Below are 15,886 nucleotides of genomic sequence, written 5' to 3'. Positions count from 1 at the left end.
TTGACAACGGGTGGAATTTCTGGGAAATACAGTCAAAAACATCTGGAGGACTAAAATTTGAGAGTTCATGCTGTACCTCCAGAAGTGACAATACTGTTCTGCTTTTGTCAGATCGCACTGAAATAGTTGTATCCCATTTTGGGCACCACATTTTAAGGATCGTGACATGCTGGAATGCATCCTGGGTGACTAAGATGAGAAAAAGTTTGGAAACCAAGACGTAAAAGAAACAGTTTTGGGAAAGGGGTAAGTTTAGCATGAAGAAAAGGGGATGAAGAGGCAAAATGACTGCTATATTTGAACACCTGAGAGGATGTCACACAGAAGATGGAGCGAGTTTATTTTCTGTTGCTCCAGAGATTAGAAAAAAGACCAATAGATCTACAGTAGAGTCACGCTTATCCAACATAAACAGGCTGGTAAAACATTGGATAAGCGAAAATATCATGTTTTACAAGTTATCGACAGAAAAGCAGTTCATCACACGGTAATGTTACATAGTAATTAATGTATTTACAAATTTAGCACCAAAACATCGTAATGTATTGAAACAGCTGTGGATCCGGAAGGGAGGCAGACTGCGTTGGATAATACAGAACGTTGGATGAGCGAAGGTTGGATAAGCGAGACCCTAGTGCAGTGGTTCTCAACCTGTGGGTCCCCAGGTGTTTTGGCCTACAACTCCCAGAAATCCCAGCTAGTTTACCAACTGTTAGGATTTCTGGGAGTTGAAGGCCAAAACATCTGGGGACCCACAGGTTGAGAACCACTGCCCTAGTGTATACTGCAAAGATTCCACATGTTTATTAAGAAGAATCTCTGGATGGATGAATTGTTTGACAGTGGAACAGACAGCCTGGAAAAGTAGTAGGTTCCTTTGGAGATCTTTAATCAGTGATTAGCTGTGCATCTCATGAGCGCTTTAGCTGTACAGTGCTGTATGGCATGCTATATTGCTGCATGTGGACTTTCCAGCTGTTGTTCTATTATCTTGATGGATTACATGCATATGAGCACATGTTCAGGCCCTGGCACATCTAGCTCCAGGAAAGTCTGAAACCTTGTAGAGTTGCACACCTTCTTCTGGTGTTGGACTGCTGGTATATACTGTATTCTATGTCTTAAAGAGGAGCCCCTGGTGAGGTTAAACCCTTGTGCTGGCAGGACTGCTGACCAAAAGGTCAGTGGTTCAAATTCAGAGAGTGGGGTGAACTCCCATTTGACAGCTCCAGCTTCTCATGTGGGGACATGAGAGAAACCTCCCCACAGGATTGTAAAACATCCGGGCGTCCCCTGGGCAACGTCCTTGTAGACCAGATACGGCCCTCCAAGGTCATTTACCCGGCCCTCGCTCAGGGTCAACCTACGTCCGAAATGACTTGAAAGCACACAACAACAACAACAAACAACAATCCTATTTTATCAGCCAAAAACAGGCCCACATTTCCAATTGAAATATTAGTAAGTTTATATTTGTTAAAATTGTTCTTCATTTTAATTATTGTATTGTTTTTAAGGTTTTTTTGCACTACAAATAAGATATGTGCAGTGTGCATAGGAATTCATCCTTTTTTTTTCAGATTATAATCCGGCCCTCCAACAGTCTGAGGGACTGTGACCTGGCCCTCTGTTTAAAAAGTTTGAGGACCACTCTTGTAGACAATTATCTCACACCAGAAGTGACTTGCAGTTTCTCAAGTCACTCCTGACACAAAAAATGTCTTAAAGAGCAGTTACCACCCAGTTAGTTACATTTTAGAGTATCAGTACATGACTGGATATGAAAGGCTGGCATCTCATGTTTTCTCAGTTTATCAGAGTTGAGAAGAATCAAGAAAGCGAGCGGTTTCTGGGCACTAAATATCATGGCCCTGGAAGCTTTCATTGGGCACCACCTCACCCGACAGGTCACCAGACTTTCTGCTTTCAGATTATCTGCAGATTAGTTAACACTCCTGTTTTTATTTCCTGCCAACTATCAACTTCAAAAAGATGAGAGGTGTTTCCAGATGAATTCCTGTGCTACTCATCGCTCTTCAATTGCGAGTTACAAAAAGACCTTTGTTTCACCTTCTAAGCTCTGGAGAGCTATAAGGATGTATTTTGCCTCCTTAGGACTGTATTCTGACTCTATGTTATTTCCAGTCTGTACTGAATCAGAGAGCTGTTTTTTGTTAACTTCTATCAAGCATTGGTTTGAATGCACTTCAAAAGGCAATCATTCAAAGGCTGCATGATGCCCAGCCTGGTTCTAGAGCATAATGTGTTAGACATTTGATTTCCCTGGAAAGCTTATCAGAGATAGATATGTGATAGCAGGCAGGCTTCCCTTCACTCTCTACCATTACCTCACTTCTTTGCAATGCATGACTGAGAGAAGGGGCATTCACTTCTTTCTCAAGCAGAAGAAGATTGGATGTAGATCCCGGTGGCTCAGTGGGTTAAACCACTGACCTGCTGAACTTGCTTACTGAAAGGTCGCAGGTTTGAAGCGGGGGAGTGGGGTGAGCTCCCACTTTTAGCCCCAGCTTCAGCCAACCAAGCAGTTCAAAAACATGCAAATATGAGTAGATCAATAGGTGGAAAGGTAAAGGCGCTCCATGCAGTCATGCCGGCCACATGACCTTGGAGGCGTCTACAGACAACGCTGGCTCTTCGGCTTAGAAATTGAGATGAGCACCAACCCCCAGAGTCGGACACTACTGGACTTCATGTTGGGGGGAAACCTTTACCTAGATCCAGAACTATTGGCATATCTCTCCGTGATCTGCAGTACTAGGACTACCAGTACAGTTGACAAGAGTAGCTATGTACAAACCGATTCCTCTCTCACCTTAATTATACAGGCACATACAGCATTCCTTTATCAAACCATTTGGTCCTACAAAACGATATCTGAAGAAAGAAACAAAACTTCCTTCTCAAGTGCCCAAGGAGCCTTCCAAAAGTAGAAGACATTTGTTACAAATGCTATCCATCTTGGAAACTTGTTCATACAAGACATTCACATAGTTTCAGCTTGCTTTTGAAGTCGTGCTTACTGCTCCCTGCATGTCCTAATCTCTGAGATCACAGAGCACGCAGGAGGTACTTGCTCAAGCTTAGCCCTCTCCTGGCTTCCCCTTTCCTCCACTCAATTTGGAGTGGGGGGATCTTTTTAAAGTCTGGTCTGGAAACTGCATCAAAATGCATTATATGCTCTCAAAGCAGGAGCAGCAACAGTTAACAACAACAATCCAAAGTCTTTCTGTGTGAAAATGTGAGTGCAAGCGAGAAAGGCTATTCTATGCAAGAGATTTACTGTCAAGACCAGGTTGTCTCCTGAACCTCTTTACATAAAAAAACTTTCATAGTTGGGTCTCTCCAAGGTTCACGGCACATTTAAGCTTCAGGATTGGGAAAGTCCTCTTCCACAAGGTTAGAGAGAGAGGCCAAAACTAAAAAAATGAAGTTCGGCAGTGACAAATGCAAGATACTCCACTTTGGCTGAAAAAATGAAATGCAAAGATACAAAATGGGGGATGCGTGGCTCAAGAACAGTACGTGTGAAAAAGATCTTGGGAGTCCTCATTAAGCATGAGCCAACAATGTGATGCAGTGGCAAAAAAAGCCAATGGGATTTTGTGTCTAGATCCAGGGAAGTCATGCTACCCCTCTATTCTGCCTTGGTCAGACCACATCTGGAATACTGTGTCCAATTCTGGGCACCACAATTGAAGGGAGATGTTGACAAGCTGGAATGTGTCCAGAGGGGGGCAACTAAAATGATCAAGGGTTTGGAGAACAAGCCCTTTGAGGAGTGGCTTAAAGAGCTGGGCATGTTTAGCCTGCAGAAAAGAAGGCTGAAAGGAGACATGGTAGCCATGTATAAATATGTGAGAGGAAGTCACAGGGAGGAGGGAGCAAGCTTGTTTTCTGCTGCCTTGGAGACTAGGACATGGAACAATGGCTTCAAACTACAAAAAGGGAGATTCTATCTGAACATTAGGAAGAACTTCCTGAACAGTGAGAGCTGTTCATCAATGGAACTCTCTGACCCGGAGTGTGGTGGAGGCTCCTTCTTTGGAGGCTTTTAAAAAGAAGCTGGATGGCCATCTGTTGGGGGTGCTTTGAATGCCATTTTCCTGCTTCTTGGCAGGGGGTTGGACTGGATGGCCCATGAGGTCTCTTCCAACTCTTATGATTCTATGATTCTAAGGGCAAACTGCCCAAGTCACAGGAGAGCAACCATACTGACCCAGTTGCCACAGAGCCAGTCAAGGGAAGCCCTACGAATCCTCGAACACTAACCTTATTATGTCAGCATAAGCAGACAAGGCCATTCTGTTCCTACTTACCTTCCCTAAAAACAGAAGGGGGTTTTGAGGGAATGGCGGTTTGGGGAAGGGGGGACTGTTTGAGTCAGAATGGTAATTAAGTAGATAGAGGAGCCAACTGCAACTAATACATGGATTCCACAGATTTCTGTGATCCTTATCAGTCTGTACAAGACACAGCAGTTTCACAACTGGAAAGTTAGAGGTTGAAATCCACGCATGCAGATTCTTTTCAGGGCAGTTTTTATAGCAGCGTTAATTATGTGGTTCTGGGTCATGCTGATGTAGTAGCAAATATCGTTTCTATACTACAGCCAACGGCTGGCATGTTGTTTAATCTTTCAGTCCTCTGGACAAACATAAGAGGTATTATTACTGGCAGATTTCTTACAAAGGCCACAATCTCACCTCAAGGAGTGTATTTTTATTTTCAGAGTGTAGGGACATATACTTTTTATATAGATTTGTATCCCACCTTTCCGTAAAATCAAACAGTCTCCAGCTTGTGAGTCCCATAGGGCTCTTAGGATCATGCTCAACACTTTGAACTGTGTCTAGAAATTAATTAGAGGCCGTATGCCTGTTTGAACACAGGAGTTGCCATATGTCGTCCTGGTCAGTTTGGCTTCACTGTTCTTGACGCTCCTCAAAGGAACCCACCAAGAGGTAATTTCATAGTGATTCAAACAAGATGCAACAGAAGCAGATTTAGATCGTTGTAGTCCTCCAACGCTGTTGAACTGAAACTCCCATAATTCCTTATAAATAGCTATGTTGACATGGGCTTACAGCAGTGGTTCTCAACTTGTGGGTCCCCTGATGTTTTGGCCTACACTCCCAGAAATCCCAGCCAGTTTAGCAGCTGTTAGGATTTCTGGGAGCTGAAGGCCAAAACATCTGGGGACCCACAGGTTGAGAACTACTGGCTTACAGGAACGACAGTACAACAACACCTGGAAAGCTATACTGGCCTATCCCTAAAGCCTGTGCTACCATAATCATGGTATGATCCTCAGGGAATGTCTAGAAACGTTGAGAATCCAATTTCAAGCCTGACTCCTTGGGTGTATGTTAACTGTGGCCTTCCACAGGACTGGAACCACTGTACAATGGTATATCCCAAGGCCAATCCAGTCACATGAATCAGAATGACATCAAATGTCATTGAGAGGTCCAATACTACCACTCATTAGGAGTGCCTCCACTGTTATTTTCCCAAAGAACTGGACACAACACATTCACAATTACATGCCGTGAGGAAAAGCGAGTACTAGCTCAGGACAAACCACTAATCTTCACCACAGCAGTGCTCAGGAAGCCTTGGAGGAAGCGGGTGGAAGAGATAACGGCCACAAGCCTTTCTGCTGCCTTCCATGATCAGTGATTTGCAGTGTAAGTTCCTGGCAGCTGGCAACTGCTCTGACTAAAGACACCAAGTCTAGATTGAACAGCCAAAAACCGAAGGCTCTAGGCTCCTTGTGGGTGGTTCTGTTGTCCTCTTTCACAATAATTGTTGGCAAACAATCCTTCTTTTCTTTCCATTGTGGACCCTTAGCATCTGGCTAATGTTCTTCGACAGCCAACGCAATGCCAACTGCAAGCTAGCAGATGGCAGAGAACAGAACCTGCTGAGGTGGCTTCTGAGCAAATCACAGCCTTCCTCTCCCTCTACCCCAGTCTGATGTCATGGCTGTTGCTGAGTGACAATTGATGGGAGAGGCCTAATAATGTGGCTTCTGAACAGAACAATATGGCTGCAATATGGGAGATCCATGATCAGGATATGCCATTAAAAGGTCAAAGCTTACAAACAGACTCCTGAATGAAGATCAAAGGTGCATCAACGTTGGTGAACTAAGATCCTCACTCTTTCCCCCACATTGCTGTCTTTTTCCCCTGCTGTAGGGGAAAGGTTACTCGAATGCTGATTAGCTTCACCAATACCCAGCAAAGCAAACACGAGCTCAGGAGTGGTTTTAATCAGGAAACCCAGTCTCAACAGGATCTGGGGAAGGAGGGGTGTAGCTAATGCAGAATGTTAGAACTTCAGGGAGATCTTAACCACACAGGTCTCATATCACATCTGGTTTAGCTGAAAAACAGGACCAAAGCTGGTTGGAAGTAATCTATTAGTCCATACAGGAAATTCTGTATTGTTGCAGGTTTTCACTCCTGCACCAGAATGCCATTTTTTTCAGTTGTTGTAAACTTTCATCAATCTTGATTATTTGTAAAGTCAATCTGATCATTATAGTCATCATCTATATCAGTGGTTCTCAACCCCAGATGTTTTGGACTTCAACTCCCAGAAATCATAACAGCTGATAAACTGGCTGGGATTTCTGGGAGTTGTAGGCCAAAACACCTGGGGACTCACAGGCTGAGAACCACTGGTCTATATAGTCACTGAGCCCCACATGGTTTGGGTCCAGGCTATCTGAAAAACAGCATTCTCCCATATGAATCTATCTGGGCCTTGAGATCGTCCATCTTCTTTTGGCCCTTCCATTGTAGGAGGTGAATATGGGAGAGTACAGTCCTTGAGGTAGTCTGGACCCAAGCCATGCATGGTTTTGTGGGTGAGGTCTATAATTGTCAAATTGACTCTACAAATAATGAAAACTACACTGACCTCCCTTGCTACAGAAAGGACTTTCAACTGAATGGGTGCTTTATTTTTCTTCTACTGGTGTGCTGTCAAACAGTGCTTTAAATCTGTTATGCTGTATTCGTTTTATGTATTTGCTACAAGCTACCTTGAGTCCCATTCATGGGAGGAAAGAAGCATACAAATCAAATCAATAAATACTCAGATGAAAGAACCACCAGTGGAATACATACAAGAGGCAAGCTAACAGATAATCAGACAATGACATGCTGCTTCACCTCTTTGAGACTACACCTGTCAGCCGTCATAAGACTTCAACACAAGGCATCAAGAGCTATCCTGACAGATTGCTCTATTGAACTAGATGCATATGTTATGGATTAACAAAGGGAGCGGGGGTGGAATTCTTCCTCTCTGATAACAAGTCAAATAGTGACTATTACACAAACTGGTCAATTAGTGTGTCTTTAATCTGCATGTGCTTCATTAGAGCTGCAGAATGTAAACCAGAAGATGGTGGGCAGAACTAGAATATTCTGGTATCATCATGGATTAACAAAGAAAGCCATCTCAACAAACAAGTCAGCAGCACTTGAAAGCCAACAATTTCAAAATTAGGTGTATGTATTTGGAGACAGAAATACTGAAGCAGTGGCCCAGTTTTAATATTATTTTGGAGCAGTGGGTTAAACCCTTGTGCTGGCTGAACTGGTTGACCAAAACGTTGGCGGTTTGAATCCAGGGAACGTGGTAAACTCTCGTCTGTCGAGCTCCAGCTCCCCATTCAGGGACATGAGAGAAGCCTTCCACTGGATAGTAAAACATCAAACATCCGGGCATCCCCTGGGCAACGTCCTTGCAGACGGCCAATTCTCTCACACCAGAAGCAACTTGCAGTTTCTCAAGTCCTGACATGAAAAAATATAAATTTTGCTCTTTGAATCACGATGCGCATGTCCCTTTACTGCCGCCTCACTCAAGGCACTCAGCTGATTGTTATGTGATTTTTTTTCTCTTTGAAGACCGTGATTCTGTGGTTAAGTGAAAAACTGCAAAACATTTCAGCAAGTGCTGTTAAAATGCAAGCTGTAAATCATATCTCCAGTTTTAAATTGTACCATTTTATCTTTAAATCAATTCAGTGATTTTATGGACTTGCTAGGGCTTTTCAATTTCAGCACCAGAAATATATTTTGATATCTGTTAGTCTGATATTAGTATGCTTTTAAGCTGATTGTGTGAAATGACCTCTAAAGATTTCATATGTCTGTCAAGGCTCTCCAGTTTAAGTAAAAGAGATACATTTCTGATATATGCTCTCTAAAGTATCAGTATTCACATCCTTTAATGCTGGTCATGTTTGCTGGTATGTCCTGTACTTGTTAAATTTGCTGTGGCCTTTGGTTTGATGAAAATACAAACTGACTTGACTAGAATCTCAGACCTTTAGCACTGGGCAAAGGGGAGAACGGGAGCACAAATTGGCATGAAGACAGACTGAGACCACAGAAGAAGGAGGGAAGTGGTTCCAAGTAAACAGCCACTGTCCAGCCCTGTTTTATTAGAAGCGTCAACCACATCCTCTTTCACTTGAATGCTTAGGAAAAATGATTAAACTCACATCTCTACAGCAGATAAATAATCACATCTCTCAGTTTTTAAAAACTAGAAAGTTTTTTTAAAAAATCAAACTAATTTCATGTTCCCAGAATCTTACCATAGTCAACAGACTGTGACATATTTACAATTCATTACTTATTAGTGGGCTCCCTGGTAATGCAGTGTGTTAAACTACTCAGTTGCTGAACTTGCTGACCAAAAGGTTGGTGGTTCGAATCTGGGGAGCTGGATGAGCTTCCGCAATTAGGCCCAACTTTTGCCAACCTAGCAGTTCGAAGACATACAAATGTGAGTAAATCAATAGGTACCACTTTGTCAGGAAAGAAAAAGCATTCCATGCAGTCATGCTGGCCATATGACCTTGGAGGTGTCTAAAGACAACACCAGCTCTTCGGCTTAGAAGTGGAGATGAGCACCAACCCCCAGAGTCAGACACGATTAAACTTAATGTCAGCGGAAACCTTATCCTTTACTTACTTTATCAATCAGGTTATGCAATCTAGTTCAGATCTGGATGGAGAACCTCTGGCCCTCCAGATATTTGGAATTTTATTCCCTGCAAAGCCCCAACTAAGACCAGTTAATGGCAACGCCCCCCCCCCCCAATGTGGAAGTTGTAATCCAAACATCTGGGGGGGGGGGGGAAATGCCACATCCCTGGTTTCCAAGGGTGGTAGGAATCAAATTGCCCTCCAGAGGATGTTGCACTGCAACTCTCAGCATTGTCTATGTTGGCTAGGACTGTTGGACTTGCAGTCCAGCTACATCTGTAAAGTCACAGGTTCCCCACACTTGGTTAAGAATCTGGATCTGGAATTCAGCTGATGTGAGCATCCCAATGCCACCTGAATGGAGCACACTTTACTGTTCCAGCACCCATGTCACCCTTGGCCCTCATAGGCAGTAGCCACTGCCAAATCAGGGCGGGACTCCCGTCTACTACTGTAGTTAGTCTGGCTGCTCTAAACACCTTTAACAAGGGAAGAAAGAGAAAGGTGCTCCATCATGTCACTTCCGGGTAATTTAGGGCACATTTTCCATGCCAATTGTGAAAAGGAAGATAGTATGATCTCAATCAGCACAGGTGACAGGCGTGCATAAGGTCGCTTACTAAGCGCACAGATGAAGCAAGATCAGCAGTAGGAACTTTCCATTCCAACACTAGCCTCAAGCATGAGCAAAAACACCAACAATCCCAGATTCACATCCTGATACAGTATCATCTAACATACCTAACTATCCAACTACATATGACTGGACACATAGGGTCGGGTACATAATCCCTTTAAGGAAACCTTTCTGGAAAGAACTTTTACAGGGTGACCAAAAAATGACATTCCCCCTCCCTTTAGGTTGCTGGTTACCATATTCCTGATATGGACCTGACTTATTCCCAAGAAAAATAAACAATAATGCTACAGAATAAATACTTGATAGAGTTCGGGCCGCACTGGGTTTGGTGGAGTTGGGACAAATTGGAAAAAAAGTAGTGTCTATTTTGCTGACTTCACTTTTTCTCTTAAGAAGTGGAATTCAAAATTACATAAACAAAAATCTTGCTCCTCCTTAAATCTCAAGAGTAGAATTCACATTGGACTGCTAAAGTTTTGATTTCTAGAATTGTGTCCTCACCCAAAATTACACCACCTCAAAAAGTAGGAAACATCAATACTCCTCACCATTCTATTTCTAAGGACAGGGCATAAACACACCAATTAATCCTTGGCTCTAATGGGCCAAGCTGCTATTACCTGAGTCGCTGGCGAGGATCAGAAGGAGTCCCGGTCCGTCTGGCTGTACCATAATCTGGCATTGTGCCATAATCCAGGTCATCATATCCCATGCTGCGCTGGTCATCCTCCATCCCATAAGGCTCTGCGTGGAAGCGGTTCAAATCCATATTGCTTCCCCCTACCCGCACCTGTGGCTGAGGCCCATAGACATCCTGCCGGCTGGGAGCCCGGTAGCCATCCATAGAGGGACGGTAGCGCTCATCGATGCGCGTCACGCGAGACAGGCTCCCATAATTGTGCTCACTGCCATGGTAGCTGTCCTCATACGGGCGGCCATAACCATCGGGGTAGTGGTAGTTGCGCGGAAGGGTAGCTGTGCCAGGTTGGCTCATGTAGGCATCGGGGCCGCCGTTGGTGTTTTTCCTGAAGTTCCGATCTATGGTCTGGATGTAGCTGTTAGTAACTGGAGATCCATCCACAGGTAACCCATCCGGACCAACTGGAACTTGCTGCACGGTGCGTGTTGTCATTGTCTTCACTACTTTTTTCACCTACAAAAAATGTAACGAGAGCAATTAGTCATCTGGCAGGTCCTCTCTCAGTAAGTCAAAGTGCTAAGCATGGATCACTGTTCATTTCCTGAGGCTTAACTGGTCTGTGACCACAATAAATACTGTTGTTTGTTTTTCTTTCTTTCTTGTAGTGTATTTCCCAATTCATTCCACAAGGCAGTGCTCTCTATGCTGTCCGCTGCATACTCACAGAGTTTCAGAAACTCTCTTGTTCCTGGCCACCTAGTTACAGAGTAGAGATGGGGGTGGTGATGCCTTCCACATGATCCTGAGCCGCAATCCCCAGCAGCCCCGGCCATTGCAGCCAAAAGGGAGGTATGGCTGGGAATTAAGAGTTTAACAACATTTGGAGGACTGCACAATCCCACTCTTGCGCTAAAATATATACTGCAGTGGCATGCCTATACATCCCATGCACTGCCAAGATGCAGAATGATGCAACATAGAAATTGATTAAGCAATCAAGAATTGGAGGGGGGGGGGGGGAATTGGTAGCAGAATCATATGCTCACTCCCTTTATGCCAGAGCAACCCTCTCTCTTCCCAGCTCCCCAGCAGCCAAGGTCTCAGATCTTCAGTAAGATAGAATGGATTCTTAGATCTGGAAGGGACAACAAAAGTCATCTAGTCCAATTCCTTTGTCATTCAGAAATACACAACTAAAGCACTCCTGAAAAATGCCTATGCCACCTCTGTTTAAAGACATCCAAAGAGAAATATTTCCTAACCATCTGAGACAATCTAGTCCATTGTTGAACAATTCTTACCATAAAAAATTCCTCATGTTTAGATGGAATTGCTTTTCCTGTAATCTGAAGCCATTGGCCTGTGTCCTAGAGAAGCAGGAAACAACCCTCCTCTATGATTAACTCTAACGAGATGGATAACTTAAGTCCTCCAGATGCTGCTTGACGACAACTTCCATAAAACCATGGCAAGGGATTACTAGAGATATAGTCAAACAACCTACAGAAGGTCACCAGATACTCTATCTAAGGCAGGGGTCTCCAAATTAAGGCCCACTGGCCAGGTGCAGTCATCCAAGGTCATTTACCTAGTCCCACCTTCAACTTTAGACTTTGAGTCACCCTAAGTCTGAAACGACTTGAAGGTAAACAACAACAATTCTAATTAACTTGACTATCTCTTCAGCCAAAAGCAGGCCCACATTTCCCATTGAAATACTGGTAAGTTTATATTGGTTAAAATGATGTTGTTGTTGTTTTCAAAACTATGGTCCACCCACCTAACAGTCTGAGGGACTGTGAACCAGCACTCTGCTTAAAAGGTTTGAGGACCCCTGATCTAAGGTGTGGGGAAAGCATGACCTATGGTTGGCTCCAAACCACCTCCCTTGGCTCCTGTCCATTTAAAAAATATATTTTCCAGGGAAAGATTTTGCACAAGTAAAATACCAAAGACCAATAAAAAACACTTCAAAATCCATTGTTCTCATTCTGATCAGCTTTCTAACCCCATAGAAACTCCCAAACAAAGACGTAAGAAAATCACCCAAAGATCAGTAAAACACACACACAATTGGAAGAAATGTCATATCATGTTTGTTTTCAGAGTGGTGGTACAGCCTGCTGAGGGGAGCCTCCACCCACAGAGCCCGTCTTTGCTTTCCCTGGTGTCAAACAGCACTACTAACAGAAGAGCTGTTAGTAACAGTAAGGCCAGCCAGGCAGAATTCATACTTCAGAAATTATTTGGAAGGGAAAGAGGCAGGAATTTGTGATGCTGCTGCCCGCTCTCTATTGGCAGATTAGTTGTCAGCGCTAGGGCCGTACTGACCTTTGGGGGTGATAACAAATGGAACAAATCGTCATGTGGCAGCAGCTCCAAATCACTGCCAGAGACAAAAATGTTAAGTGCCACTTGTCTGTGTTATCGGTCTTTATTTTTGCTACCAGAAGTTCTTTACTGATACCCACAACCCTCATCTCTTCCCTATCCTGTCTCTATGGGACAGGCATGCTCCAGGACGCATTAAATGTTTTAACTCCATTCTAGTCCCTCACTGTGGTCTCTGTGCGACGAGTTGTCCCATCGTCGGAGGTTTCAACTGAAACAACTGACATGGCACCCTCTGGGTCCTCCTCCATGGTGTAAGTCTCCTCCACAATCTGCCCTGGGTCCTGCATCCTGGGAATGGTGCTGTAGATAAGGTGACTGTGGTCCTAGAAAATGGAAGTAGGAGCAGCACATCAGCCTCAGTCTGACCAGTCAATACTAAAAGGGCTTATTCCCAGCAGGCAGGTTAGAAAAGTGGGTGACAACTCTCGGGATTTCCAAACCACTATTGGTCCCTGGCCATGCTGGCTGGGGGATTTGGGGAGCTGTGATCTAAAGAAGTGTAGGTTTGTCCAAACTCTGCCCTAGCACCAATTGCAAATTTTTCTCAATCACGAACACTAGTAATAAGAAAAAAATAGCTTTTTTGCCCTTAGCTAGGTTTTTTATTTTATTTTATTATCTAAAGCAGTGGTTCTCAACTTGTGGGTCCCCAGGTGTTTGGCCTACAACTCCCAGAAATCCCAATCGGTTTACCAGCTGTTAGGGTTTCTGGGAGCTGAAGGCCAAAATATCTGGGAAACCCATAGGTTGCTCTAAAGCTACATGGTTGACATGAAAACTATGGTTCCAGCGCATTGGTCAGGGCTTTCAAATTCAAGTTGTAATTCACATCAGAGTTATGAATCCAAGATGATCTTGTGAATCAAGATGCAAAATACTGGACGACATTTAGTCTAAAATACTAGAAGCTGGAATAAGTCCCCTCTCCCACAACATCCTGCACTTCTATAGCCACCCACGATTCCTTTCCTCCAAATGTACATCTCTGATAAGAAAGACCTAGAAGACCTTGTATACCTCTAGATGTTTTAGATTCCAATTCCATAAGCACTGATTATTGGCAATACTGGGAGATAGAGTTAAAGCATCTGGAGGATACAATGTTGTCTAGTTCTGATGGGTCCTGTAGATGCTATTAGACTACAAGTCCCAGCACCTCATACAGCACAGCCAGTGGCAAGGAAAGCTGGGAGTTAACAAGTAACAACATTTCAAGGGTCACATGGCTCCCTTCCTATTATGACTTCTCAGAATTTCGTGGTAAAATGCAGGTCACAACTTCAGCAGAAGAATCCAATCTACCACACTTGGAATCTATCAATTCAAACAAGTAGCACCACCACCACCACCTAAAAAAGCTAAAGTTTGTGGTCAAAGGGAAGCCTTTTGTCTCTTCCTTTTACCTGTGGTCCGTTGAGTTTCAGTTCTGAGAATTTCTGCCTTTCCAGGTCAGCATTGCCCAAAAAACGGCCGTTCTGCAAGAGACAACAGTGGTTAAGGCTCAAGAATCCACTGTTGGCTGCTCAACTAGGTCAAAACATCCCGCCATGAGCAAGAGCACAGGGACCATAGAAAGGTTTGGTTCATTATACCTTTGAGAAGCTAGGCACGGAGTTTGCTATAATTCGAAAGTGGTATGGTACATAATGGCTGCCAGGAGTATACCGCTCCTATGAGTACTGCTCTGGCCTTCTGAAGAAACATATACAGCAGTGGTTCTCAACCTGTGGGTCCCCAGGTGTTTTGGCCTACAACTCCCAGAAATCCCATCCAGTTTACTAGCTCTTAGGATTTCTGGAAGTTGAAGGCCAAAACATCTGGGGACCCAAAGGTTGAGAACCACTGATATTCAGGTTCTCCTAAGGACCCACCAAAGCCTAGTTGGAACAAAATGGCACATTCCATAAATGACTCAAACACAGATCCTATACAACCCTACAGCACCAGAAAGCATTCGCTTCTCACTACAGTAGTCAGAGGAGGACACACAGAGACACAATCCAGAGAGTGAAGGAAATGTCCATCCACAAACAGTTCAAGAATCACAATCATCAAGAGCCACTTGACAGCTCTAGGGTGAGCCATCTGAGCAAACAGATTACAGCGCAAACTAAAAAGCAAGGGTGAGCAGCTACAGAAGATCACTTAGTCCAGGGTAATAATTTAATGCCCCAGAAAACATCTGGTGGCTGCACAGTTAGGCTAAGAACCAAAAACAGAACTCCTCCCCCCTCCCCGACCATTCCTTGTTGGCCCTCGGGAAAGAAAATTCAAACTTTTACTGAAGAGGAACAGACCTTGAAACCTGGAGACATCCAGAGCTGCAAAAACATGTGACCCCCCCCCCCTCCCTGGACCGAACTTTGCCCATCCTTGGTTAAAAGGAAATAAATGCAGGATCTGTGCAGTGAAGCACTTTAATGTATGGACATTTCCATTATTTATTTACATATTTATATGCCGCACTCCTCACCCCGCAGGGGACTCAGGGCGGATTACAATGCACATATACATGGCAAACTTTCAATGCCATAGACATACAACATAGATAGACAGACACAGAGGTGATTTAACATTCCAGCTTTCCAGCTTCATGAAGATATGCTTGATTCCAGCCACAGGGGGAGCTGTCACTTCACTGTCCACTTGTGACACCAAGTCCTTGATGGAGTATTTCCTCATTCTAATGCATGTCGCTGGAAGGTTTTATGGTGTAGTAAATTAGTTAAATTAGCCTCCCCGCATATAGCAGTATCTCAATTTCCTACTCGACAGGTGCAACTGTCTTTCGGGCTGCATAGGTCAACAGCAAGCTAGACTATTAATGGGCAGCTCACTCCAACCCGGACTGGCTTTGAACTCATGACCTCTCGGTCAGTAGTGATTTAATGCAGCTGGCTACTAACTAGCTGTGCCACATCCCACATCCATGTCTATTTGAATGCATTCTTCTGTCACGCGTTCTAGTTTCCACTTCTAGTGGATCAGGAATTCTGAATTCCTGGTCTGAACAGACTCACACAGTAGCATGTACATCCTACATTTAAACTTAAAACAGCTATTCTTACCCTCTGGTGGTGCCTGTGTTCTCATCTGTATCTTTTACGCTAAAGGGTAAGAATGGAAACAGGCAGTAGAAACCAAAGAGAAAGGGAAAAGAAATATGAGCTTGTCCTA

The 15,886-nt window shown here is 43.9% G+C and overlaps 1 protein-coding gene across 13 annotated transcripts in view; it reads right to left on the bottom strand.

Annotated features, from left to right (window-relative positions):
• Positions 1 to 15,886, bottom strand: part of CTNND1 (catenin delta 1) — an 89,951-nt gene that overhangs the window by 23,462 nt on the left and 50,603 nt on the right. For 8 of the 13 annotated variants that reach the window (XM_067461790.1, XM_067461803.1, XM_060771609.2 and 5 more), the window contains 3 exons: positions 14,113 to 14,184; positions 12,874 to 13,032; positions 10,296 to 10,828 (listed from right to left, as the gene is read on the bottom strand). In XM_067461790.1, coding sequence (XP_067317891.1) covers positions 10,296 to 10,828; positions 12,874 to 13,032; positions 14,113 to 14,184 — 764 coding nt within the window. The remainder of the gene's footprint in view (positions 1 to 10,295; positions 10,829 to 12,873; positions 13,033 to 14,112; positions 14,185 to 15,886) is intronic. The other 5 variants (XM_067461834.1, XM_067461856.1, XM_067461865.1 and 2 more) reach the window with 2 other exon arrangements.

Source organism: Anolis sagrei, chromosome 1 (genome assembly GCF_037176765.1).
Source record: "Anolis sagrei isolate rAnoSag1 chromosome 1, rAnoSag1.mat, whole genome shotgun sequence".
NCBI classification, from domain to species: domain Eukaryota; kingdom Metazoa; phylum Chordata; class Lepidosauria; order Squamata; family Dactyloidae; genus Anolis; species Anolis sagrei.
The sequence above is the reverse complement of the archived record's forward strand: the minus strand, read 5'-3'. Positions and strand labels throughout refer to the sequence as shown.